We start from the raw sequence: 24,822 nt of genomic DNA, 5'->3' as shown, positions 1-24,822 counted from the left end.
CAGAACTAAAATTTTAAGAAGGATCAAATAAGTTGAATAGAAACGAAAGCATAACATCATGTCCTCTGTAACCCTACTTTCTGGTTCCATTTCCAAAATAATATGACTGTAATAGTCGCCATATTTACCAGTGATTGTCCGTAACTTCAATTCTGGTCGTTATTCTACCCCCTTCCTGTCATTAACTGAATTCTTACATAAATCACCTTGGAACAATTTTGAAGAAAACATCAGAGCGCTTTTGATACCTAAATGTCAATATGATAAGGTGTAATTGTGTAGTTTAATCTCTAGTTATGCACTGAAGACTTCATATAATTTTTATCTTTTTCATTCCTCATTTCAGACTAACAACCTATCAGCATGCTTGGCGATGACATGGATGACACTCACCTTTGCATCAAATGCAGTAGATCAATTGTTGGACTGGAGAACTACATTCAACATCGTAAGACCAATTGTTCGAGCAAAGCTTCTGAACCAATTCCACGTGAGCCAGAACCGAGTGAACATCATCAGTACAGGAACTTTGGTTTCACCGAAACTCCAAATTATCACAAGCCAGAAGAAGTGGTGAAGACAAACAAATCGCTGACAGATTCTTACGATATACCTTACGACCTTGGGGCCGATGTTTTCTTTTCATCGTTGGAGCTGCAGAGTAGCTCACGCAAGCCAATACCCAATCCAACTCCTGTTTCAACTAGTGGAAAACATAGCTCAAGTACTAAAATCCTGACAAGAAAAGCTACTGCTGCATTATTGTCGCATAATGAAACTAATGACGATTGGATTAGTCCTTCCAATAATACAGACAGTCTTATGAAAGCAGTCCGAGATATAAGTGGAACGAAAAAGTGTGATAATGTCTTCATTGTACCATTTCAACATGACTCGCCAGAGCCTAGTGAAGAAGAAGACGATGATGATGAGGACTATGAAGGTCCCCCTTCCACTCATACCGGTGGAAAGTGGAAGCCAGGAAATACACTTTCACCAACTATTCTGCGGAATTCTCCAGCATGGGATGATCGTTCGCAATGGGAGCCATCTGAACATGATGACGAAAAGGTTGTAAAAACCCACGACAATGATGATTTTGATCATGACTTGATTCCTCCACCTGGACATACCAAAGGGAAATGGGTGCCTGGGACAAAGATTGTCAAATTGGACTATAAAGAAGAAGTAGAAGTAGAGAAGATATTTTCTGATCAGTATTGGTGTAACACATGTAATAGGAAGCTAGCAACAAAACTGTTGTATGAACGCCACATAAAATCTAGCCTCCATTTAAAGAGATCAGAGCCTGAACAGGAGTTGGAGCAGGCAATTCCAACACTCCCTAAAATTTCCGAACGAGTAAAGAAACGATCAGTATATCTGAATGCCGATCTATATCTCACAGAAAATCCAGCTGTTCCAGAAGATACTAAATCTGCCACCACTGAGAAGCAAATAAGGAAGCGCAGAAAATATTTCATGAGATGCGAGACTTGTAAGATGCGTCTTCGTAAGGACATCCTTGGTAAACATTTGATATCTCATTATCACTATCGGCGCATGTCACGAAACCCTGGAAAATCCTTCGATCTTGTATTGAAAAATATCGACAAGATTGTCCATCAAGCGCCATATCAATGCCAGCCTTGTAGGTTTTACACCAACACTCAAGAGGATTTCATGAATCATTGGAACTGCAACGATCACGCTGATGTTGTTGAGGGTCCTGGAAGATTCTGTTGCAACTTCTGCAAGTTCGAATGCGAAGACAATAACCAAATGCGTCGTCACCTTTTGGGGCAAGAACACCGGGAGGTAATATTAGCAGTGAACAGATCCTTTCCCATCGTTATTGGAAAACGAATTTCGATAGAATGCCCTAAGTGCAAGCAAGGATTTCGATATAATATTGAACTCAGAAAACATGCCGGCCAATGCACTCGCGAGCCAGCGGGTACAGCGTCAAACGATTACCAATCTAAATTCATTTGTCCGATTTGTAAGGTATCTTGCAAATCGCAACTTGCACTGCAAAAACATCGACTCCGGCAACATAAGAATCGTAGCTTTTTCTGCTCGATTTGTAAGATTGAATTCAATGAAGCCTTGGAAGCGAAAAAACATCGATCATCGTCTTTACATCGTGTTACAGCAGCTACTTTGAAAAACACTAAATGTTTGAGTAAGAAGTGTCAAACATGTAGTGAAGTGCTAAAAAATCTTCTGGAACTTAAAAAGCATCTGGAAGATAAACATCCTGATGCGAAACATGCTTGTCCTCACTGTGGTGACAAATTTCTTTTGCCTCAGGAAATAAGCCGGCATATACGGGATAAAATCTGTCAACCCTCGACGTCACAGGATCCTCTGAAGCAGGAAGTTTTCCAAGCTAGAGATGAAGTCAATCCAGGATCAACTGCTTGTACCTCAAAAGCTGAACTTTGTCCTACTGGAACCTCAAAGGAGTGGAATTGTTCCGAATGCAGTTACAGGTACGTTTTGAAACTCCTTCTAAAAAAAACACAAAACTGAATTTTTCATCCTTTCCTGTAGATCTCCCCTCAAAGCAGAACTCCTTTATCATCAAGTTCTCCATAATTATCCAAGAGCGGATATTAACACTCAGCTCCCGTGTTCGATATGCGAGAAAACCTTTCGAAAATATTCCCTGCGGTACCACTTGCGGCAGCATACTAACGAGCGTGTGTTCGAGTGTGATCAGTGTCAGATGAAATTTTCCAGAAAATACAATCTGAAAACCCACGTAGATAATATTCATTGCAAAAAACAGAAAGAAGAGGTGACCAGTGAAAAACCAGCATCCTTCCAATGCGACGTTTGTGGGAAGTGCTTCAATAACAAGTAAGTGTTAATCTCGTAGTTGCCTTTATTGCGCTAGACTCGAAAGGTTCTATCAATTTGTGCTATCATTTCAGCGACAAATATTTGGCTATTGCCAACCTTTTCTTCTTCTTTTGCACCTCCAGTCCCACCAGCTTTGGAACACTTTTCTCCTAAAATGCACCACAAGCTCCTCCGTAATATCAACAAACTATTTGCGAAAACTCCATTTCATACTTCAGTATTTATTCTGGCAAATCTATTGACCATTACTCGAAATAGTCCACTTAAAGTGGAACGCTTTTAGCGTGGCTCATAAAATCAGATGACTTAGTTCAACAAATAAATTGTTTGTGAAAGTTTTCTGAGATGGAGTCCAAACCAAAATACCATTCACCCAAATGCAAGTTCATTGTTGCTGGCAGAATAGCAGAATAGCTGGTGGTCGTCGTCGCAGCGAAAAATTAAATCAATGCTGCGTTCCTCTGGAAAAGTTTTTGGCTATTGCACTGCAGGCAACCATCTCGAACTCCGACCAATTTCAAAAAGGACAATAATCATAACTCCAAGCCTGGACTATGATGGAGCCATGCCATCATCGTGCTCCCGCTTCTGATTCTTGTCGTTCTTTTCATTTCATGCAAATGTCATTTTTTGACTTGCGTTTTTTGTTTTCTCCTCTTTTTGGGTCGTGGTTCAACTGAAGTCCTGCCATGGAATCCTGGACGATGCCGACGTCGCCGCTACGATATCAAAACTATTGCGATGAAGTCTCGTAGCTGTCGTATTTCTTCAAGTTATGTGTTCTGGTCATAACCTACGAAAAAGATTCAGAGTTCCGAGACGTTGACGACGTCGGAGAAAGGACCTCGCTTCCCGGACGAGAAGATGGCAACGACGAATCAGTTTCTGCTTCGAGACTTTCCCATTTTCCTGCTGCATAATAATTTCAAAGCTCGAAAGTATTTTCATTGGCCTCGTCTTGTTCCTTTCGTTCGTTTTTCACTTCTATATTTCGATTTTATGTTACAGTCCTTCTTCTGGTATTGCTTCTTCATCTGCACTGTATTTTGTGTGCAGTTTTCTTCCTTATTTTCGGTTCCACGGAGTTCGTTGCCGAGTGAGAATTATGAGGACTTTAATATCCACTCCAGTTCATTCTTGGACTGGATGGTAGCTAACCGGGAGCTGGGCGCATCACAGTTTACTTCGAAAACGCATCCACAGTAGGAAGTGTCCTAAATCCAAACTGATGAAATGATTGTATTTTGACTTTCTGCATGACCTTTTCACTGCCATTTCCATTTTATAATGAGCAGCACTTCATTCAAGGTTGAAGCTGCTGGGTGGGGACAAGGTCGGCGCGGAGCTCCTGAAGTCGTTGTAGCTTGTGCGAATGCCTGAGGGAACGCAGCGTGTGCCGACTGCAGTTCCCTGGAAGTGTTGGCCGTAACAAATGATAAAATACATAAGGTGCACGTGCGCTCCATGATCGCGAAAGTATCTCACAGGACTGCCAAAAAAGCGGAAATGCGGACACAAATATCTGATCTCACGGCCAATATGGCCACGCTGACAGCGTTATGCATTCAAGAGGGCGGACTAGAACACATTTGACATCCTCATGAAATGGGCCGTCAGGTAATCGCGCTCTGTGGTCAGTATCGAGCTTCGACGTGTACTGGTGCCATCATAGATTTACAGGCAGAGCCACAAAATATATCAGCCCATGCACGTTAATCACAATATCACATAAAAGTGTCTACCCGAAGCGCAGCAGCACATCGCTTAACAGTGTAAGACCCCCTTAGTTGGTGCCAAAATATTCTAAAGACAGCAGTTTGCACACTGGACCACACTGGACCATTGCACTGATTTTACTGGATTTAAAGCCAACGAATCGCCGGAGGTTGTGTGGTCTCCAAAAGCCGCCCCGGGGTTTAAGCCAGTCGAGGAGAAGCTTGTAGTTGCTCCATGTTTGACGTTCCTTCAACAGGATGCACCTTCAGTCGGGTTCGTCGATGCTAGACATCGCAGTAGGCGCTGCAGAAGGTGAACCAAAACTGGCAGCCGTTGAGTTTCGTCCCGAAGCAGCTGAGTCCTGCTCAATGAAACATCGCATGCTTCTGTCTTTTCCTTAAGGGCAACCATTAACCTTGTTCACTGACCACCTCTAACATTTGCCTTATGACACTTAATTTTCGTTTGCCACTTAACTTCGGACATTCGACATGCACCCTGTGAAAACAACTTACTTGCTGACGATTTGTCCCGGATCTAACAGATAAGCATCCCAGCCACAGTTGATTTTGCATCAATTGCTGCTATCCAAAAGGATGATGCAGTTCTTGATAACCTGCATTCGGACTCCAAATACACGTTCAAAGAATTCCCTGTCTTCAGCACACCTTCCTCTATCTGCTGCGAGATCTCCGACAAGGGACCTATGCCATATATTCCGGCCGCTTTATGTATTTCGCTCAGTGCACGATCTTGGCCCTTCAACATTTGGGTAACAAACTAGCCAGTTGCTAACAAATATTTCTGGTCCGACAAGAATGTTAGTTCTTGGGCCAGAGAGTGCATCGCATACCAGAGGCCATCAGGCATATTAGGAAGGAAGTTGGTGTATTCCCTTGGTCAACAAACCTCTTTCACACCGTACATCTCGACATTATAGGCTCTTTGCAAGAGTCATACGGCTACAAATATTGCCTCACGATCATTTATCGGTTTACGCGATGGCTTCAGACAATAATTCTGAAGGATATTACAGCAGAGTCATGTGCTATGACCCTCTGTCGCGTGTGGATTCCACGCTTTGATGTTCCAGTCGTAATAATCATAGACCAGGAAATGTAGTTCGAATTTACCATCTTCGCGGAGTTCGGAAAATTCCTCAGTTTCAAACATCATCGGACAACCATATACCATCCGCAAGCCAATGGGATACTGGAATGTTGGCATCGATTGTTGAAAGCCGCTATTATGGCACACGACGACCCGTTCTGGTCGTAAATCTTGCCTTTCGTTTGCTGAGAGTTTGCTGCTAGCCCTGCTGGTCTGGTGTAGAGGGAGAGCCTACGACTCCAGGGTCCACCTGCTTCTCGACAAGAGAGACGGTCTTGGAAAGGCTGATTTGTTGCGCGTGCTACGGGTCGTTGCCAAATTGAAGTGGCCTCTACCATCTCGTCACGCCAGTCGCCAACATCAGGGATTTCAAAGTCTACACCCACGTCCTTGTGAGAACTGATGACACCCGAGGGACGCTGCTAGAGTGCATGTACCACGTCCTCGAGCGTGGAGAGCACTCCTTCACACTGGATGCTGGGGTCAAGCCAGTTTGGTGTGGAGTGTTGTGTTATTTTCCAGTTTTTCATTTTACGATTCGAATTAACCTTGAGCGCAAAAAAAAAGAGATTATTAACGTAAAAGTGAAACGAATACTCTTCACCAGTGTTCAAGGTACTAGTCTGTCGTACGGATGATCACCGTTCACATCTCACTGGTGTCAGTGGAACCGTGACAAGTGGCGGATGCAAATTGGCTCAACTATGAATGGTACCTGAGTCAAATCATATACTAACCACATTTCCTCCTATAGCGTGCCGCAATCTTGTAGTGAATGAAAAGCCCTGGTCCAATTGGATTGTCGCGCCAACGATTATTATTATTATAATGTAATAAGAAAAATTATTTTTTTTCTTCCGCCTTAAAAAAAAATAAATAAAAATGGAAAAATAATCAAAAATAGTTCAGGAATTCTATATGCTGATCAACAAAGCGAAAGAAGACTTTAAGCAGCCGTCCGCACACCGACCACTGTGTATGTTTGACACGGCCGGGAAAAGGTCACGAAACGCTCGTCAGGAATAGACCCCCTAAAACGCTACATGCTGCCGGAGACTTATGTCCAAGTCAGTTTTGTTTGAGAGCAGAGCGATCTACTGCATACGCTGTAGTGATGATCATAATAATAATAATCGTTGGCGCAACAATCCATGTTGGATCAGGGCCTTGAAGTGTGTTAGAGCACTTCATTCAAGACCGCAACAGTACACTAGGAAGCAATGTGGTCAGCATTGCGCTCGCCCGAGATTATTACCCTGATTTGACTCAGGTACTCATTCACAGCTGAGTCGACTGGTATCCGACGTCAAATCACGATACAAATTCCACTGCCACCAGTGAGATTTGAACCGCGACCTTCCGTACGACAGCCTTGCGCTCTAACCACTCAGCTATCCGGACACATCAGTGATGATCATGGATACGGTTAATCGAGCTGAGGCACACAGTCGCCGATCTCAACGAGTACCGCTTGATCTCATCATCATCATCAACGGCGCAACAACCGGTATCCGATCTAGGCCTGCCTTAACAAAGTACCCCACCCGTCCCGATTTTATGTCTACCAATTTGATATCCCCAAAAGCTGCTTGACATCCTGGACTACGCCATCGCTCCATCTCAGGCAGAGTCGTCCCTCTTTTTCTAAAATATATATTGGAATTATAGACTTTCAGGGCTGAATGATCCTCACTCATACCAATTAAGAGACCCGCCTCCCCGACCCATTGGGCCGAAATTTATCCACAGACAGGTATGGTAACGCCAATAGATTTCGTCTTTATGTAGGGTACGGAATCGTCCATCCTCATGTAGAACGCCAAAAATTCTTCACAGGATTCTTCTCCTTGACGCGGCTAAGAATTCGCAATTTTTCTTGCTTCTTGGACAGTAAGAGCGTTGACCGTATGGTGAGAGATTTCGAGCGGAGCAGTTTTTGTAAGTTGAAATGGGCTCTGTTGACTGCCAAAAACCGTACACGAATTTCTTCATCGGTGCTGTTACCGGTTCTGATTTTCAAACATAGGTAGGAGAAATTATCAAGATCTGGATGAAGGCAGTTTGTACACCTCGGGTCATTCTTCCCATGATATCGATATCGTCATCATAGGCCAGTAGCTGGGTAGAGTTGAAGAGGATGCTGCCTCCCGCGTTTATATGAGCAGCAAGGATCACTTTTTCAGAGCCAGCTTAAAAACGATGCAAGATACAGCATCCCTTGAATGGTCTAGAAAATGATCCTGTTACTTTTATCTTGCCTCGCACATTGGTCAGGGTCAGCCTAGTGAGTGTTATCAGTTTCCTTGCCATATCTCTAATTCTCTGATGGCAGTATACAATTTTACTTAGGCTATGCTACCATAGGCCGCCTCGAAGTCGATGAAAAAATGGTGCCATTGCTGGCCACATTCCAGCAGTTCTTCCATCGCTTATCGCAGAGAGAAAATCTGATCTATTCGTGATTGCCTCTTCGGAAATGGCCGATTATGTTCTAGGCGTATGGGGCTATCCTAGCAAAATAGCGGAGGATATCTTATATAGGCTACTATATAATGCTGCACGGCTTGAATGTGAAACTCCCGCGAATGGTGCGTTCCTCTCGGTACTTTCACAGTTATGTGAGTTCTCCCATGATAACTCAATGATCACGTTCTTCATTTGGTTGTGAAGATCAGGACCTCTGTTGACTGCGGTTATTGCGGCATCCATATCCTTACAGGTGTTACTGAGGACTCTGTTATGGATGACTTCAATATTAACTCTTGTCTGATTGTCAGATGGTGCTGTTTTCGAGCTCGGAGGGTCATGCCAACGAGATAGGGATCCTTTATGTTCTGACATTCATCAAGGCGGAGAGGTGGTAGCGTTCGATTAACACGTAGTTAATTTGGTTGAAAGTGGTCCCGTCCGGAGAGGCAACGTATGTATCTTTGTGGACCGCTTTCCGCACAAACCAGGAACTTCCAACAACCATTTCATGTGACACTGCTAGTTGAATAATCCGTAGTCCTTTATCATTGGTACCTTTATGTAAGTTAGGAAAGGCAACGTATCGCCTGAATACGGGCTCCGCCCCTACTTGGCTGTTAAAATCCCCAAGTATGATTTTGATATAATACCCGGGACAGGCTTTGAGGGTTCGTTCTATCGCCTCGTAGAAGGTATCATTCTTCGGCTCTGTAGAGACGTGAACGTTAATGGGGCTTATATTTCCAAATTTGTCTCAGAGCACATAACCTGCCCCTTATGTTTTCAAAGCCGATGACAGCAAGTTTCATATTTTGGCTGACTAGAAAACCTACTCCGAGCACATGGTTCACTGGATGGCTGCTAAAACATATGATGTAGTAGCCCTTCTCCAGGAAACCGGTCCCTGCCCAACTCATCTCCTACAACGCTGTTACATCTAGATTGGAATAGAGTATCGGCTAGCTGCTCGGCAGCTCCTTTTCTGTATAGCCCCATGAGAAAATGTGCAAATCGTTAGTCCGTTTTCATTGCCGAGTTCGTGATTGTGTTATCAATTCAGTACGAGGCTCCTTTCGTGGTTCCGTAACTTTGTCTTTCCATTTGGGTTTTCAACCCTAACCAACCCCTAACTTGGAGGACCAGTTGGTACAATTTGTCGTTTGTGCAAACAAAGATAGGGTTTGGTAGTATAGCTATTGACGTTCGTTTCCCATGCTCCATCCTGGGAACCAAATCACGTTTCTTCCCGGAACGATATTGGGACGTATACTTCCCTTTAACTGGCGGAAGTTACTCACAAAGAGATTTCTGAGCATTTATATTCGCTAGAAAAGAAAAAAGAGCACAAATGCCGGGTACCGTATGAATTGAAACCAAAAGACGTGGAAACGTGATTCCTCCCGTGTGATCTGCTGCTACAACGACTAAGTCGGAAAGTCTTTTTCCAGTGTATTGTTACTGGTGACGAAAAGTGAAGTGAATGAACCGAAAAAAATAGTGAGGTAAGCCATACATCGTCAGCGAAGCCAAATATCAATTCATCGAAGATCATGCTCTACATTTGATGGAATTGGCTGTGGTGTACTTTAAGCTACAGAGAACTAACAAGTCCATGATTCGGGATCGATATTCGCAGTTGATAACACTGAAACAAACCACAATTGGAAAACGACCACAATAGGGGCAAAGGTAACACTCTACCTCATGTTACGAGACCAATCAAAACATGCTTTTAAACGCTGAAATGGGAATTCCTGTCCCACAAACTTTATTTACCAGACATCATTCCTTCGAACTTTCACCAACTTCGATCGATGGCACATGATCTATCTGGACAGCACTTCTATTCATAATAGATAGTTGCTGAAGATGCAGAGATCATCAACATCAACGGCGCAACAACCGGTATCCGGTCAATGCCTGCCTTAATAAGGAACTCCAGACATCCCGGTTTTGCGCCGAGGTCCACCAATTCGATATCCCTAAAAGCTGTCTGGCGTCCTGGCCTACGCCATCGCTCCATCTCAGGCAGGGTATGCCTCGTCATCTTTTTCTACCATAGATATTGCCCTTCCAGGCTAGATCATCCTCATCCATACGGATTAAGTGATCCGCCCACCACAACCTGTTGAGCTGAATTTTATCCACAACCAGACGGCCGTGGTTTCGCTCGTAGATTTCGTTGTTATTTAGGCTACGGAATCGTCCATCCAAAAATTCTTCAGAGGATTCTTCTCTCGAACGTGGCCAAGACTTTGCAGTTTTTTTTTGCTAAGAACCCAGGTTTCCGAAGAATACATAAGGACTGGCAAGATCATCGTCTTGTGCAATAAGAGCTGTCATCCTATGGTGGGACGTTTCGAGCGGAACAGTTTTTGTAAGCTGAAATAAGCTCTGCTTGCAGCCAAAAGCCGTGCGCGGATTGCATCGTCATAGCTGTTATCGGTTGTGATTTTCGACTCTAGATAGGAGAAATTAGCAACGGTCTCAAAGTTGTAGTCTCCTATCTTTATTCTTCCCGTTTGACCAGTGCGGTTTGATGTTGTTGGTTAGTTGGTTTTCGGCGCTGACGTTGCCACCATGCACTTCGTGTTGCCTTTATTAATGTGCAGCCCGAGATCTCGCGCCGCCTGCTCGATCTGGATGAAGGTAGGTTGTTCTCCCCATAATGTCAATATTGTCAGAGTAGGCCAGTAGTTCGCTGTCGTACACCTTGAGCATCGGTTGATGAACCACTTGGTGTAGTTGATCGCCTCCTCATTTAACCGGCTGTAATTCCATCGGTTCCTGGCGACTTATGGTTTTTAAGCCAGTGGTTTGCACGGACAGTTTCTTCTATACGTGGTGGTGGCAGCATTTGTCCGTCGTCTTCGGTTGGCAGGACCTCCAATTCGCCGAAATTTTGGTTGTTGAGCAGTTCATCAAAATATTCAACCCATCGCTCCAATATGCCCATTCGGCCGGAAATCAGATTTCTGTCTTTGTCTCTCTGTATAAAGCTTCATCCTGCTGACTTGTTGGTAAAACTTTCGCGCCTGATGCGGTTGCTCCCTATACTTTTCTAGTTCACGGACTTGTCGATTCTCCCAGGCTTCCTTTTTCCGTCTGTGAAGTCGCTTCTTCGCTGACGGAGTTCTTGGTAGGTCTCTGCGCGTGCCCGCGTTCTCTAAAGAGGCAGCATTACTCGGTATGCAGCATTCTTCCGTTCCGTTGCTAGCTTATTTTCATCGTCAAACCAGCCATTCCAACTTTTCTTGCGACTGGGGCCAAGTATGTTTGTAGCCGTATCAAAGATAACGTTCTTCAGGTGGTTGTGAAGATCATTTGTTGATGCTTCATCGCCAGAACATTTTTTAGCTGCGAATATCGCGGCATCCATTTACCCCTTATAGGTGTTAGGAAGGAGCGTGAACGTTTATGAAGCTTATATTTCTAAATTTGCCTCTCAAACACAGAGTGCATAGCCTTTCTCTTATATTTTCAAAGCCGATAACTGCAGGTTTCAGTTTTTGGCTGACTAAGAAGCCTACTCCGAGCGCATGGTTTACTGGATGGCCGTTATAATATATGATGTAGTGGCTTTTCTCCAGGAAACCGGTCCCTGTCCAACGCATTTCCTGCAGCGCTGTTACATTGGCCCTACATGGGGACAGGGTATCGGCTAGCTGCTTGGCAGCTCCATCTCCGTACAGGGAGCGCACGTTCCATGAGAAAATGCGCAAATCGCTCCGTTTTCGATGCCGGGTTGGTCTTTGTAAAATCGATCCTGTGCAAGGCTCCAGTTGTGGCTTCGTGACAAGTTGTTTTCATGGAGGGTTGTCAGCCCTACTCAACCCCAAACCTGAAGGACCAGTTGGTACAATTTGCCCCGTTTTTAGAGGCGGGAAACCAGCCTTCATCCTCTTCCGTCTGCAACTTTTCATTAAAAAAGAGATCCCAGCGGTCACCACGTGGAAGTGAAGATAGGGTTTGGTAGTAGAGGTGTTGGTTCAGCAGGCGTTTCCCAGGTTTTAGGCTCCATCGTAGGCACCAATCCACATTTCGCCCTGGGACCGCCATCTTAATTATTGGGCAATTGTAATTACTCGTACAACTCTCCAGATCTTTTAAATCCGTCATTCATAGCTGCTTTAAAAGAAATTATTTTAATCTGAGAAAATCCGAATTTTCACTCTAGCCAAACATCCTTCCTGAGACAAACTGTAAGACTCCTTCCACCTTGCATATCACATCCATAACCTGGAGTTACTGGCATTCTTAGCTTCATTGAGAAACTGCTTTCAGATCGATTCCCATCGAACAACCAGCGGACTTCAAAGCTTCTCATGGCCACCATCGAATCCTGTGAAACACTTCTTCCTCTCTTCAATAGCGACTATGTATACTATGCTATTCGATTCGTTGGGAATCCTTAGGAATTTCTCTCATATTCTCAAGAAAAATTGTTCTGGGGCGCATTAAAATAAATTTTTATTGTCCCACCCCATGGGAAGCATTGGCTGATAAAAGTGGACAGGGTGAAGTTTTCTCCATTGCTTCACAGTCGCTTTTGAAGGAGAAGAAGTGTGTTGATGATATCCTTCGCTGGAGTTGATGCTATTTCTGTTGTTGTTCGTGTTATTTGTGTAACCACTGCACTCTAAAAGTGATGGCCAGCTATTCAGGAGCATTGATGCACAAGCGAGCAGCATTGGCTTAGGGGAGCGTGAATTAGATGAGTCGAAATTTTCAGTAAGGAAGTTCCGCATTTTCTATTTGAGTATCTCATTCTAATGTTTACGTGGTCTAAGTTATTCACGGAGAAGTCACTGATTTAGTGACACAGTCATAGAATTGAAGGATTCCTGTCCCTCAAAAACTGCATACGTTCAGGGAATCAGTCAATTCCAGAAAATTTAACAAGGACCTCTCTCTGTATTCAAACCTCTCTAATCACATGTACGACCCCAGCCTTCCCTAAAAAGCTTTGTATGCATACGAATTTTCCGGTATCCCTAACCGGCACTCCTTCAGAAGTCGTTCGTCCTTTTTATAGTTGGTCGTTTTGTATGAACGAGCATTGCAATGCAATACTTGGTATGTATAGGTGGCGGCACAGAGGGATGGATGATGGGCAATGTGCAATAATGATCCCGACATGAGAGCAGAGTGTGAGAATTAAGGGTTGCAGCACACTAGCTGGCTGGCTGGCTCAGAAAACTGAGATGTTTGTGTTGCATTAAATCGTGTGCACCAGTTTGTTTATTGCGATCGTTAATGCGAATTGCTTTTAATGTGGCAATCAGCTTTTACGATAAATTTTCAACAAGTTTTGCTTAGGGTTTTCTGTCGCTTTTCTATCGTTTTTTGTTGTCCCCCATCCCGTTCCCGAGCTTTTACTACCGTGCTCACAGGATTTCTACACAGCACAGGCAGAGATATTGTGCAGAAAAACAGACGACGTATAAAGGTTTATGATTGCTGGTACAAGAGAGTATAGCCGGATATCGAATTCAATCTTTTCAAATGGGAATTCATTTTCCAGGATATTTCTTGAGATAGTGGTTTGAACATTTATTACGACATGTGTTGTGAAGTTTTCGATGGGTGAAACTTTCAAAAAGTCAGGCCACTTAATAGATATCTATATTTTATGCAAAAGAATTTTAGGGATTTTTTTTTACAGTTGGCAAGCAAACCAACAACAGGGCAATTTGTGGTTGTTTTTACGTACTTATTATGCATACCATGCGTTCTAAGTAATCCTGCCAACGCATCCTGTCAAAGAATAATCATTGTTCGCTACAATGTGTATTGTCAACGAACTGTGACAACGTCTCCAAACTTCTTTCCTTAAGTTGCAAGATATGAAAGCACACCTTATCAAAGAGTTAAACAACTTTGCTAGTAACTCCTGTTACTACCTAGTGATGCATCATTTTAGGATCATAATTCATTAAACCATGATGTTTAAAAGACCAGGAACACTAGAAAAATATCGAGGCTTAGTAATCTAAACCTTCACAATTTAACGCATAGAATTAAGGGATGGTATGAGCTCCCCACTCCGCATTTTTTGTAGTCCCCAAAATACGGTGGCTCGAGATTTAACTGAAAGGACGCGTGGCTATTATAATATTTAAGATTGATTTATTATGATCGGGAATTGTAATAGAATTGATAAACCATCGCCTCCAAAATGACCGATACTTTGGGTAAAACTCACTTATGTTGCCCGAGAGGTTTAGATTTCATAAGCACTTTTCAGAATGAAGCTCTTTTCTAGCTCAACAAAGGAAACTGTGTTAGGCGAAGTTACCAGAAATGGAACAGTCCTGCTAATGAAGGGATACGAACCCAAGCGCTCGCAGGGTTGTTTGTACCTCAGCAAGAAGAGCCTTGAGATAATATTAGGAGCACTCACTGATCATTACAGATTAAATTATAAACTGGATAAGTTAGGTATTCTGTGAGCAGAGTAACGAACTGAAACTCTATCTTGCACTTGTGCAAAGTAGGTTAAGGCAGCTGGAAGAAAACTTAATATCAGATGCCTGGTTGAAACACCCGGAAGCAACAAAAATGGTAAAATTCCTGTCGGTTATAGACTTGATCGGCATACTATAGTCAATAAGCATACAATAGTTCTTCTAAGACGCGGGTCAACTTCCCTTACTATTAGCTCAATACAAACAATGCTCGCTGTACGAACGGTTGTGATTCGTTCATAACCCTAAGAGAAAAGGGCTCAACTTCCAAGAAAGTCGAGCAGCTGAGGAGGATGGCAGAAGCTGCTGGTGGAACTCACGTAGCCGCAAATCCAGGGTGAGGGAGTGGTTTCTACAAGGAGGATATAGAAACCCAGGGTAAGGGGGCACCGAAAATTATCATCTCTACGCCAACATCCTCAGGAAATTGAAGGTAGACCCAGAACTCATCAGCATTACGCGGTCCGAGAAAGGAGTCCTTACATTAGAGCTCAATAAATTCAATTGGAAAGTCTTTAGTACAGGAAGCTGAAATAAGACCTAACAGGCCAGAAATCACTATATTCTGCATGAATATATGTGAGATCACTACAAAGAAGTTCAACTTTATTAGACTTCAACAGTCAGCAGTAAAAACACTACGGAAAGCCTACGAGGACACGGCACTCAAACTGTTGGCAGCAGGAAGAGTAAGAATAGGCTGGATTATGCACCATCTTACGGTGCAGGTGGTACTGAAATGATACTTCAGATGCCTTTTCTTCGGTGCGTATGATACCACGAATCAATGCAGGAAACGCCGAGCGAAGGGACACATTAACAAGACTACGGAGCGGATCCAAACCGTTGACTGTACAAAAAAAGGGGCGTGTAAATCATCGCCATATTGGGGGTTGCAACTAATGCCGGAATACAGGAGAGCTCTAATCGTAAATGAGGTGCCAGGCGGCTTAAGACCTAATTTCGCAAACCATCCGCCAGAAAAATATCGATGCGGCCATAAATTGAGCTATATCAAAATCACAATAGTGGCATTTGGGTCAAGGATCAAGCAGCTGCTATTATCGACCTAGTGCTACACTTGACGAGTATGAGCAAATGTTCAGCGTTCTGGTGCAAGAAGACATTGGCGGAAAGTCACGGCAGATGATTTTAAAGCGCGGGCTCTTAAATAGGGCAACCGGACGACGAATGTGAGAGGAGCTAGACGTTGTACTTGGGAGAAGTCAAAACACCATGCACTTTTAGAGGAAGGGGCTTGGGGTCTATAGTGTACTTGACATAGGTGAGTGTCGCTTTAGTCAGAAAAGTTGCTTGGAAAGTAGAGGACCAGTTGACTCCTTTCTATTTTGTTGCACGAAGGACTTACCTTCGTTGAAGTTAGAATAGGATTTTATGGAAGTTGTTACTAGAAATGTCGGTATTAAATCAACATATCACCATCAGGCTTTTGCATTCTATGTAGTAACGTGATTTACCAAAGCTAACCTTTTAAAAATTGTAACCTTTTAAAAATTTTTCGGAACCTTATTTCGCCTCTGATGCAGTACAGTATGCAAATTTTTACCAAAATAATTTCCCTTAAAACCAGTTACCAGGGTCGTAGGAACCGGAGTGAAAATTATTTGCTTGTGGGGAATCATAAAAGAAAGGGGTCTAAGGATTAAGCTTTAGAGTTTCAACTTACCAACCTAATCATTCCAACATCAGGGCATCTGCATTACTGAAAAATGGGTGGTTAATAGGATGTTAAATTCCAAACTCCTCGAAGGGCTCTTCCTTTCATCCTCGATGTCAAATTTAATCTTCCCATCTTCTCTTGGCCCACTACTCCCGGCCTTCCTTTCCATTCTAAAAACTTCCCAATAACTCCTCTCTCCCTTTCTCTGCTCTTTCTTTTATGCGCTTTCATGTGCGTGCATGCCTGACGATAATCAGCTGGGCCCTCTCCTGTCTGCTTTAACGTGCGAACAAGCACTCAGCACTGTTTATACCATTCTATCAGATTTTCTTCCTTGTTACGTCTCCTCCTCCCTTAAGTCCTTGTGCTTTCAGCTACTCGGGTTCGCCACTGAAGTCCTCAAAAATCTCAATCAAAAGCTTACTGCTAAGAAAGGGTTCCTATCTTCTGGAAACTTACCTGACTTCGTTTTGTATTCCAAAGCTCTACGATCCTCGGTCAAATCTCCAGTACTTAAGCCGGTGTTAAAACCCCACTGGATTGAAGAATCCTCAAACAATTCTGGTATTACATTCGCAACTCTCGCAACACCACCACCAGCTAATTCCTATTTTCATTAAATTCTCTGGCTCCTCTGCTAGCTCCCTCAACTATCTTGTGATTTACTCTGCCACTACCTTTCCTCAGTCTATTTTCTTCTTCCTCCTTCTGTCTCTTCTTTTCTACCACGACTGGATGCAGACTACCCGGCATCGCCTACCATTCCCCTCCTTATTGGTTTCCTTGTTGAGTACCTCACTGATAATCTTGACGCCATGTTGACAGTGTTTCTAATCTCTTTTCGATTGAAACTGGTTTCCAGTTAGTCCACAAAATTGGCGATCACCCTCTTGCTGAGAATTGCCGTCCTGTTTCGCTCCTCTCTTAATGTTTCACACTTGGAAAGGAATGTCAAGACTGGTTGTCCGCCACTCTAGCCACCCCGTAGTGAAAAACGACAAGGCTTTCTTAAACACGACACTGTTATCACAAGATACTTTTGTTCAAAATCACTTCTCTCAGCATTTCCATATCACTTGTTTCATGGCTTGCGTGTTACCTTTCCAACCGATCTCGCCGCGTCTCTATTGATGGCTGCACATCCCATTGCCTTTTCCCCTACTTTGATGTTCCTCAATGCTATATTCTGAGACCTTTATTATTCTTGCTCTATGCTAGAAACGTTAAGCTGTCTTCCGCTATATCGTCCTCTATGGACCATATTTCCTCTCATTCAGAGCTTGATCCGCTGGTGCTCTGCTGACAGATCACCACTAAACGTCAGCGGGTGTCAGTCTATGTGCTACTCCTATCTATCTCTTATAGATATTTTACATTTCTGTCCTAAACTTAAACTTCTGTTTCGAATACATGGATGATGTTTTGGTCGCTTCTTCTTCCAAATCGGAGCATTTGAACTATCTCGAGTACTTTTTTGAACATCTCCTTGGGCCCAGGCTCCTTCTAAACGGTGAAATTTCTCGCCCACATGGACGGAATTCAACCAGACCCAGACAAGGTTCAAGCGATAAAAAACTTTGCCTTTCTAACGATGGTTAAGGATCTGCGGCGGTTCTTGGGAATTTTAAACTTCTAACATCGTTTCTTGCCCAAGGCTGCGCATCACCAAGCAATCCTTAACGCTTACTTGTCAGGGTCCAAAACCAAAGACATCTGCAAGGTTGCGTAGTCTACTGTGGCTGTCCAGGCGTTTGAAACGGTCAAACAACAGTTTGTTGGTGGTACACTATCGGCACTTCCTCGATCGGATGCACCCCTAGCTGCCTCCTCGTCAACTTCCGCAACTGAGCTTCATCAGCCAGCTTACTTCCGATGTCCAACACGTGTCTGGAAAGGACATTTCGTTGTAGAGGCTTTGTCTCGAATTGCGGAGGTCTCAGTCCCCGCTGCAGTTGATTATCTGGCAATCCCTGAGGCGCAGAAAGACAACGCATTCATTCCGGCCGATTCTCGCAGGAAAGTATTTCACGCAGTACACGATCTTGCGCATCTAGCCATCAAACAGGTTTATACGGTGACCTGAAACAATACCAGCCGTAATCATCACTAATAAGGGAATGTAGTTTGAGTTTACTCTTTTCTCGAAGTTAGGCAAGCTCCTTGGTTTCAAACGTTACAGGACTACTACGTACCACCCGAAGTCCAATCGGATGCTTGACCGTTAGCATTAAACACTAAAGGCTGTACCAGCTAAATTTACATCCCTGATAAAGTGGGTAGCGTGTTCCTAACATTCACCGTGAGTCAGTTTTGAAAGCACCAACTGTGGATTACATGCAGAGTTGCATTCAAGCCGTCAGCAACTCTACCCGTAAACTTGCCGATAATTATTACGGCTAGATCGTCCGCAAATGCTTGCGCGAAAACCTTCATGTCCTCCAGGAGCCATCATAATAGAGGGGAGAGAACCCCCTCCTGTGGGTAGCTCCTAAAAGATGATACCTCAACAGACTTCTGGCCGACCAATATGTAGATTTTTCTCCACTCCAGCATGCGGAGGAAACAACAGATTAACAGTGGATGGATTCCATACTGCTTTCACGAATTCGGCTAAGCGGATTTTTTTTCGCACATCGTCTGTTTGCCAGAAGTCCATAGAGTGCTGTCTTCGTGGATTTGCTGTTCTGATAGGCGTGTTGCCTATGTGTCTCCCTTATAAACCGATCTACTAGTTTTTCTAGACATTTAACTGATGGGCCAGAAGCATTCTGCCTCCATATAGGTGGGTTTCTGCCCTTAGTTTCGAAAGGGTTGGGATCGTCTAAAGATTGCTGCCGCTTCGGTTTGTCCTTAGCTGCAGGTGCCCGGATGCTCGTTTCCCGTCAATCTTGGGACAGTTCGTGGGTTGTCATTTGTTTGGAGGCAGTTTGATCGATGGCGGTTTGTCCGGTGGCGGTTTGTCCCGTGGCAGTTTGTCCGGAGACGGTTTACCATCCTCTAGGTAAACTGCCTCCGCCTGTACGAGGACAGATGCTCACCTGTGGGCGTTACTTTAGCTTCAGCAGGTGGCGCCGATGGAGCATGGTGTCAGGAATACTGAGAAAAGAGGCCTGCTTCGTCTCGTCCATTCAGAACTACGTCCTAATTGTATCGGGTTCTCCATCGATGTGCTTAAGGTTGCTCTTTCACTCAGGGTTGGACTGTCACGAACAAGATTTACTTCTTTTTTTTTGGCTTTTCATAATTATCATCTCCTTTGTTTTTGAAATTAAGGCCATGGAGGTTTTCATGTATAACTTTAATTTTAAAGAAGAAAAAAATTGGAAGGGAGGAACTCTTGATTCCTACACTCTAAACTTTGTGACCTCTGACCTACCTTAACATCCTGACTTGTGGTTCAATTATCGTAAGATTTGTCTTTAAGCTTCCCAGAGTATAGCCTCTTTACGTGCAGGTGAGAAACGAATGAGCTGATTAGAATATATGAGACGCAGTAGCTCGATCACTTAATAAGGAAGGGCACAACAGTGGGGATATTATCTATGATATGGAAACCTATAAAACCGAATGAGAATTACGTGTTCGTGAAATCCTGAAGGAACAAAAATCGCTAATAATTGTTTGCTTAAAGAGGACGGAAGCTCATTGAAACTCTAAAAACAATAAGTAAATGTCTGCATCAATCAATATTTGTTATCCAATTCGACCGATTTAAAGACGTGGAGGTAGTAGATACCTATCCCCACAATATCTTTTGAAAATGACTTCACTTGATTAACATGTCACCCATTTTTTAAAATTTTCGGAGTACTCTTGTCTAGTATTTACCAAGTAAAATTTTAGGTTTCCATTTTTTTCATAATTGTCCAGAGAAGAAAAAAAAACCCTTCCAGAATAATCCCAATGAATAGAACGTCTTTCTCGTCCCTCCAGGGTGGTACAATAAAATAGCTGCTTAATTTGTCACCCAGACATTTCAAGGATGTCCTTGTTTCGTATTTGTCTCCATCTCACAATTTTCATATGTGTCTAAAATAAAATGTCGTATTAAGATAATCGCCCAGTTTATTAGCTGGCGGCTAGTCCAACAAAATGGCAGCATATTTATGTCTCTGTTAAGTGACACTATTTACATATTATTCACGAGAAAATGTTGCATCCTTGAGGCAACAAACTCATTACTGTTTTTCCCCCATATCCGCTCTGGACACATACCCCCATTGTTGTTACTATTAAACTGGTGTTCGGGTGGTGGCTTCCAGTGGTGGATGGGAAGACATGCATATCACTTGCTGATTACAATGATGGTAAGAAAAGAAGGAAGAAATTTAATGTTCTAATGCAAAGTTCCTGGGAATGTGCCCAAAACTGTGTATGTTCAAAATGTACTGATAAAGTAGGAAATTATACAAAATTAGATGTTAGCACTCGGAAACTCCTAAAAGCGAATCGAACTGTACTAGTTTCATATCTTGTTATGTCCTTTTATAATCATAAAATACCCGGCAACAAATCGGAACCAGTACCCTGATGTAAACACAGCCAACAGCGATTCTCTGGAAATTTCTTCCAAATTTGACCACCGCTGCTCCTCATTAAAACCAGGACTAGAAATTATATGATAGCAGCTCCGCTAAATTGAGCTTCCCAGAAAGTATTCGAAACAACGCCAACATTTCTGATGCGGACATGTAACCTCTCTCCGGCTCCATTCCGCTGATACCACCACCATCCTGGATGTCTTTTAAAAGAGGTGATATATTTTCTAGTTACAATTTTATGAAAATTCACCCGAACATGGTATCCAGAAATGTGTATGCATTGTCTAGCCCCGTTTCTTGTTGGGGGTATGCAAAGCTTTTTATTTAGGCAAAAAAGGACGCTCTACTTGGGATATTAATAAGGACAGGCAGAGGTTTCAGGAAGCATTTTTGTTTGGAATTCTTCTTTAATTACATTTTGTTGTGCACGAAAATAAAATTACCGTGTGAGGTGTGAATGTAATGCTTTAGATATTGCACCATGGGATAGACTTGTCTTTTTATTGTTTTACGTACGTCGCAGTAGATACAGAGTCGATAAACTCAGTAAGATTGTCTTTTTGCAAACTAGAGCCGCACACAACCGACTAAGAACTAAAAACCTAAATTAATGAGGATCAATAAGTAAAAAGTCGGTAACCTATCCAACTTTTATCTCATCAAAGTTTAGGAAAGTCCAGCAAACTCTGATAAACCACTACTTCATCAGGCCATTCCACGGTGCAGACAACCCAAACTCACCGCAAACCTTCATCGACTTTTTCTACCCTTGTGCATCCAAAAATCCAAAGTTAGTTCCATTTCGACTTTCGACAATTGTGAAACGGAAAAATAGAAGGGATATGGACATGGGTCAAAGAACTGAAAGGACCTTTTACAACACGGTGGTGGTAGAAACTAATGGGGTAGATAATAAAGTGCTCTAAAGCAATTTTTCCGGCGTCATAATCGTTGTAATGACGATCAAGGTTCTATTTCATTTAAGAAGGAAAGTTTCTTTCCTTATTAACAAATTTAAAGCACTGAGAAAACAATATTGAAATATTGAAGCATAAGATAGAGCATCCATCCATACAAGCCCACAAGGATCCTCGCATTTATTCTTGTTGCTTTAGCTACGGTAGGCTAGGGTAGAGTAGGTGACTGCGTTTAAACACAGAGTGCTGAACTTCCGCCGCGGTACCCAATCGGACTACCAACTAAACACCTCCCCGCCATCAGAGAACTAGCCTGGAACCGTTTGACACATTACTTGGTGCTAACTCTCCCTACTTAGGGACTTACGGTGACTTATCCAATGCGGAATTTTCCTATGTTCAGGAGCTTTTAGGCTGCCGTTGATATGCCAACATGCATTTTCCTAAAGCTAGTAATAATCACCTTTTGTTTACTAGCGCATTTAAAGCTATTGTCTCCCCTAAGTCCTGTTCCTTTTTTGGTCGTAAGGCAGTTGAATGCGTTTACGCACAGTTTGGAAACTCCCACAGCGACATCCCGTCGCACTACCTCCCCGTTGTTAGAGAACTAGCTTGGAACCGTTTGTCACATTACTTTGGGGAAGGTCCTTCACTCTCCCGTCTTAGGGAGCCTCCAGATCAGGGAACGAGAGTGTTGTTAGTTTACGGAACCCCTTGCGATCTCTCCACGAGTCGAGCTCAATGTTTTTCGCAACAAGAGAAACCCAAACGTAATACGCAACGCGACTCCAACTGCCAGCGCTCCTCAGCACCTCTCTGACAACTGGAGAGAGAGCTCCTTAGTGTTTGCATAAAATTTCCATCCCACCTTTCGAAAGAGAAGAACGTGTGTTCGACGTCGTCCGCCACTCCTTTGCAGAAATACAATTAGAATATCGTTCCTTCCTTCCTAATCTTGTCCAGATAAGACTGAAATCTAAGTGGGCATAGAAGTTGCATAAGAATATGGCGGTGCTAATTACTTCCAGGCACGTGCCTGGCATTAGAACTTTTAATTATCTGTCTCTTCTACCGAAGTGATCTACGCCCTGGCTTGGCTAATTGTCAAGTAGTGACTTGATGGAAGAGGCGGTCTACTCCTAGCTCCCACTTTGGGAACACCATAATCAGAAGCAGGATCTATATTAGATTTAAATAAACATATCACATATATATATATACTTATTTCATTCAACTTCTGATACCAACCTAACCTGGCAATTCCCAAAAGCAAATAGTCAACCTCACTATGCTTTCAGTTGAGCCACGAATCTAAATTGTTGATGAGCTGTACATCCCATTCCCTCTTATTTAAGTTATAAGTGGTGCACGTTGGCGTTCTTTACGGACAACCACCTTTCTGAAATCGTCGCTCTTGTGGCTGTAGATGAGTTCCTTTGCAAGGAGAGCGAAGGGGATCGTTTCTGCGATCACCATCATGCCAGGTTCTGAGACAGTGCGATAGCAGGCACTACTTACAAAGCCACTCGTCTTTGACTTGGCGAAGGCACTTATAATACACCTTGCCAGAGGCATCAACTTATACCTCCGCGCGGTAGAGCAAAACGAACTGCTTTGCTTCCATAAAAAGACGTCTACTGAGGCCACCAACACTCACCATTAATCGACTTGAGGCCGAGACTCCAACTACAGCCTTGTCCACTACTAGTTTGATTTGCTTAAAAAAGCTCATCTTCGCTAAACCAAGGTATTTAACCGCTAGTTTTGAATCTATAGTCAACTTGCCGATCGATATGGGACGCAGAGTGGGCATTCTCTTTCGGATCAAGATGACTGCTTCGATTTTTTCCAGGGTAAGGCTGAAACCATGAGCAGTCATCCTTCTGCTTACCCTTCGCATCAATATGTCAAGTGTGCTTTTCGCGGGTTCAACAGTGCGCTCGGCAACAAGTGCCACAACGTCGTTTGCACAAACGACCAGGCGCAACTGTTCTGGCATGTCGAGTCCTAGCAGATTATCGTAAGAAGCGGCGCAGAGTTTCAGCCTTAGGATGGAATCCCATGTTACTCCAGACGTCATCTCCATTCTCCTCTGGCCCTCTTACATCTCATAAAACAGGAAGCGTTTAAAGTTTAAAGTCAAATCCCCACGGTTCTCCATTTACCTCATTAAGTTAAGGTATGCCTCCTCGCGGGGGTATAAACCTTATGCCAAACGGCAGGGCTTATGACATTCCATCCGCAGGTCGGCAATTTCTATCGTCCACTAGCACAGGTTTTTCACGGCTGGAGCCCCTCCGGTGCATGGAAACTTCAAGTATCAGCTGCAGCATTACCACCCCATGAAGTGCCAACGCGACGCGGCCTGTTCCAAGAGCTTCAGGGAATCTCCCGATGTTCACCATCCCCACATTCCACGCATGGCATCAACCACTTCGAACAAGATGTACTAGTGGTCACTTGCCATAAGTCTTCTACAACTCGACACCTTAGGCCTTAGGTAAGAGCCGGAAATCAAATACCGTCCCGAACCCAGATGATAGGAATACCCAATAAATCGAAATGCCATGAAGCCTAATTCTGGAGTTACTCACTTACTAGCACTAAATCAGCTTTTACCTCAACAGCGAATTGCTCTAGCAGCTCGTGAGTGGTTGCACTCCGATGCATGCGGTGCGCACTCATTGTCTTCGATTGGTGACCTGCCTGACCACATCTATGGCATGCTGTGCTCCTGTGGGTCCCTGGCAAGTTGCAAACGTGTATCTATAGTTCATACACCTCTTACTCTTGATGGGGGTTAAGGAGTTTTCCCCACAGTTCGACCACAAAAAGTTTTTGGCTTCGAGCGTTCACTGAAATCATACCAATTCGGACGTTGGCTACCTCATGAACAATCACGCTTTATGGTCTCCTCCACTTCAACTTTTTTTTTAAGGCAGCTAAATCTCGGATATCTAGAGAGCACATAGAAACGAAAGCCTTCTCCCCCAGTAGTCCACTCTTCGTTTCCCGTATGGAAAATATTTCTGCTCCACTATCTTTGGTCTTCA

General features: G+C 43.5%; 1 protein-coding gene across 1 annotated transcript in view; it reads left to right on the top strand.

The window, feature by feature from the left end:
* The first annotated feature begins 363 nt into the window (after nucleotides 1–363).
* Nucleotides 364–24,822, top strand: part of LOC119652169 (zinc finger protein 26) — a 91,637-nt gene continuing 67,178 nt past the window's right edge. Inside the window, exons 1-2 of the mRNA XM_038056115.1 lie at nucleotides 364–2,495; nucleotides 2,557–2,865. Coding sequence (XP_037912043.1) covers nucleotides 364–2,495; nucleotides 2,557–2,865 — 2,441 coding nt within the window. The remainder of the gene's footprint in view (nucleotides 2,496–2,556; nucleotides 2,866–24,822) is intronic.

This window comes from Hermetia illucens, chromosome 3 (genome assembly GCF_905115235.1).
Source record: "Hermetia illucens chromosome 3, iHerIll2.2.curated.20191125, whole genome shotgun sequence".
NCBI lineage: Eukaryota > Metazoa > Arthropoda > Insecta > Diptera > Stratiomyidae > Hermetia > Hermetia illucens.
This window is presented reverse-complemented; position numbering and strand designations above follow the sequence as displayed.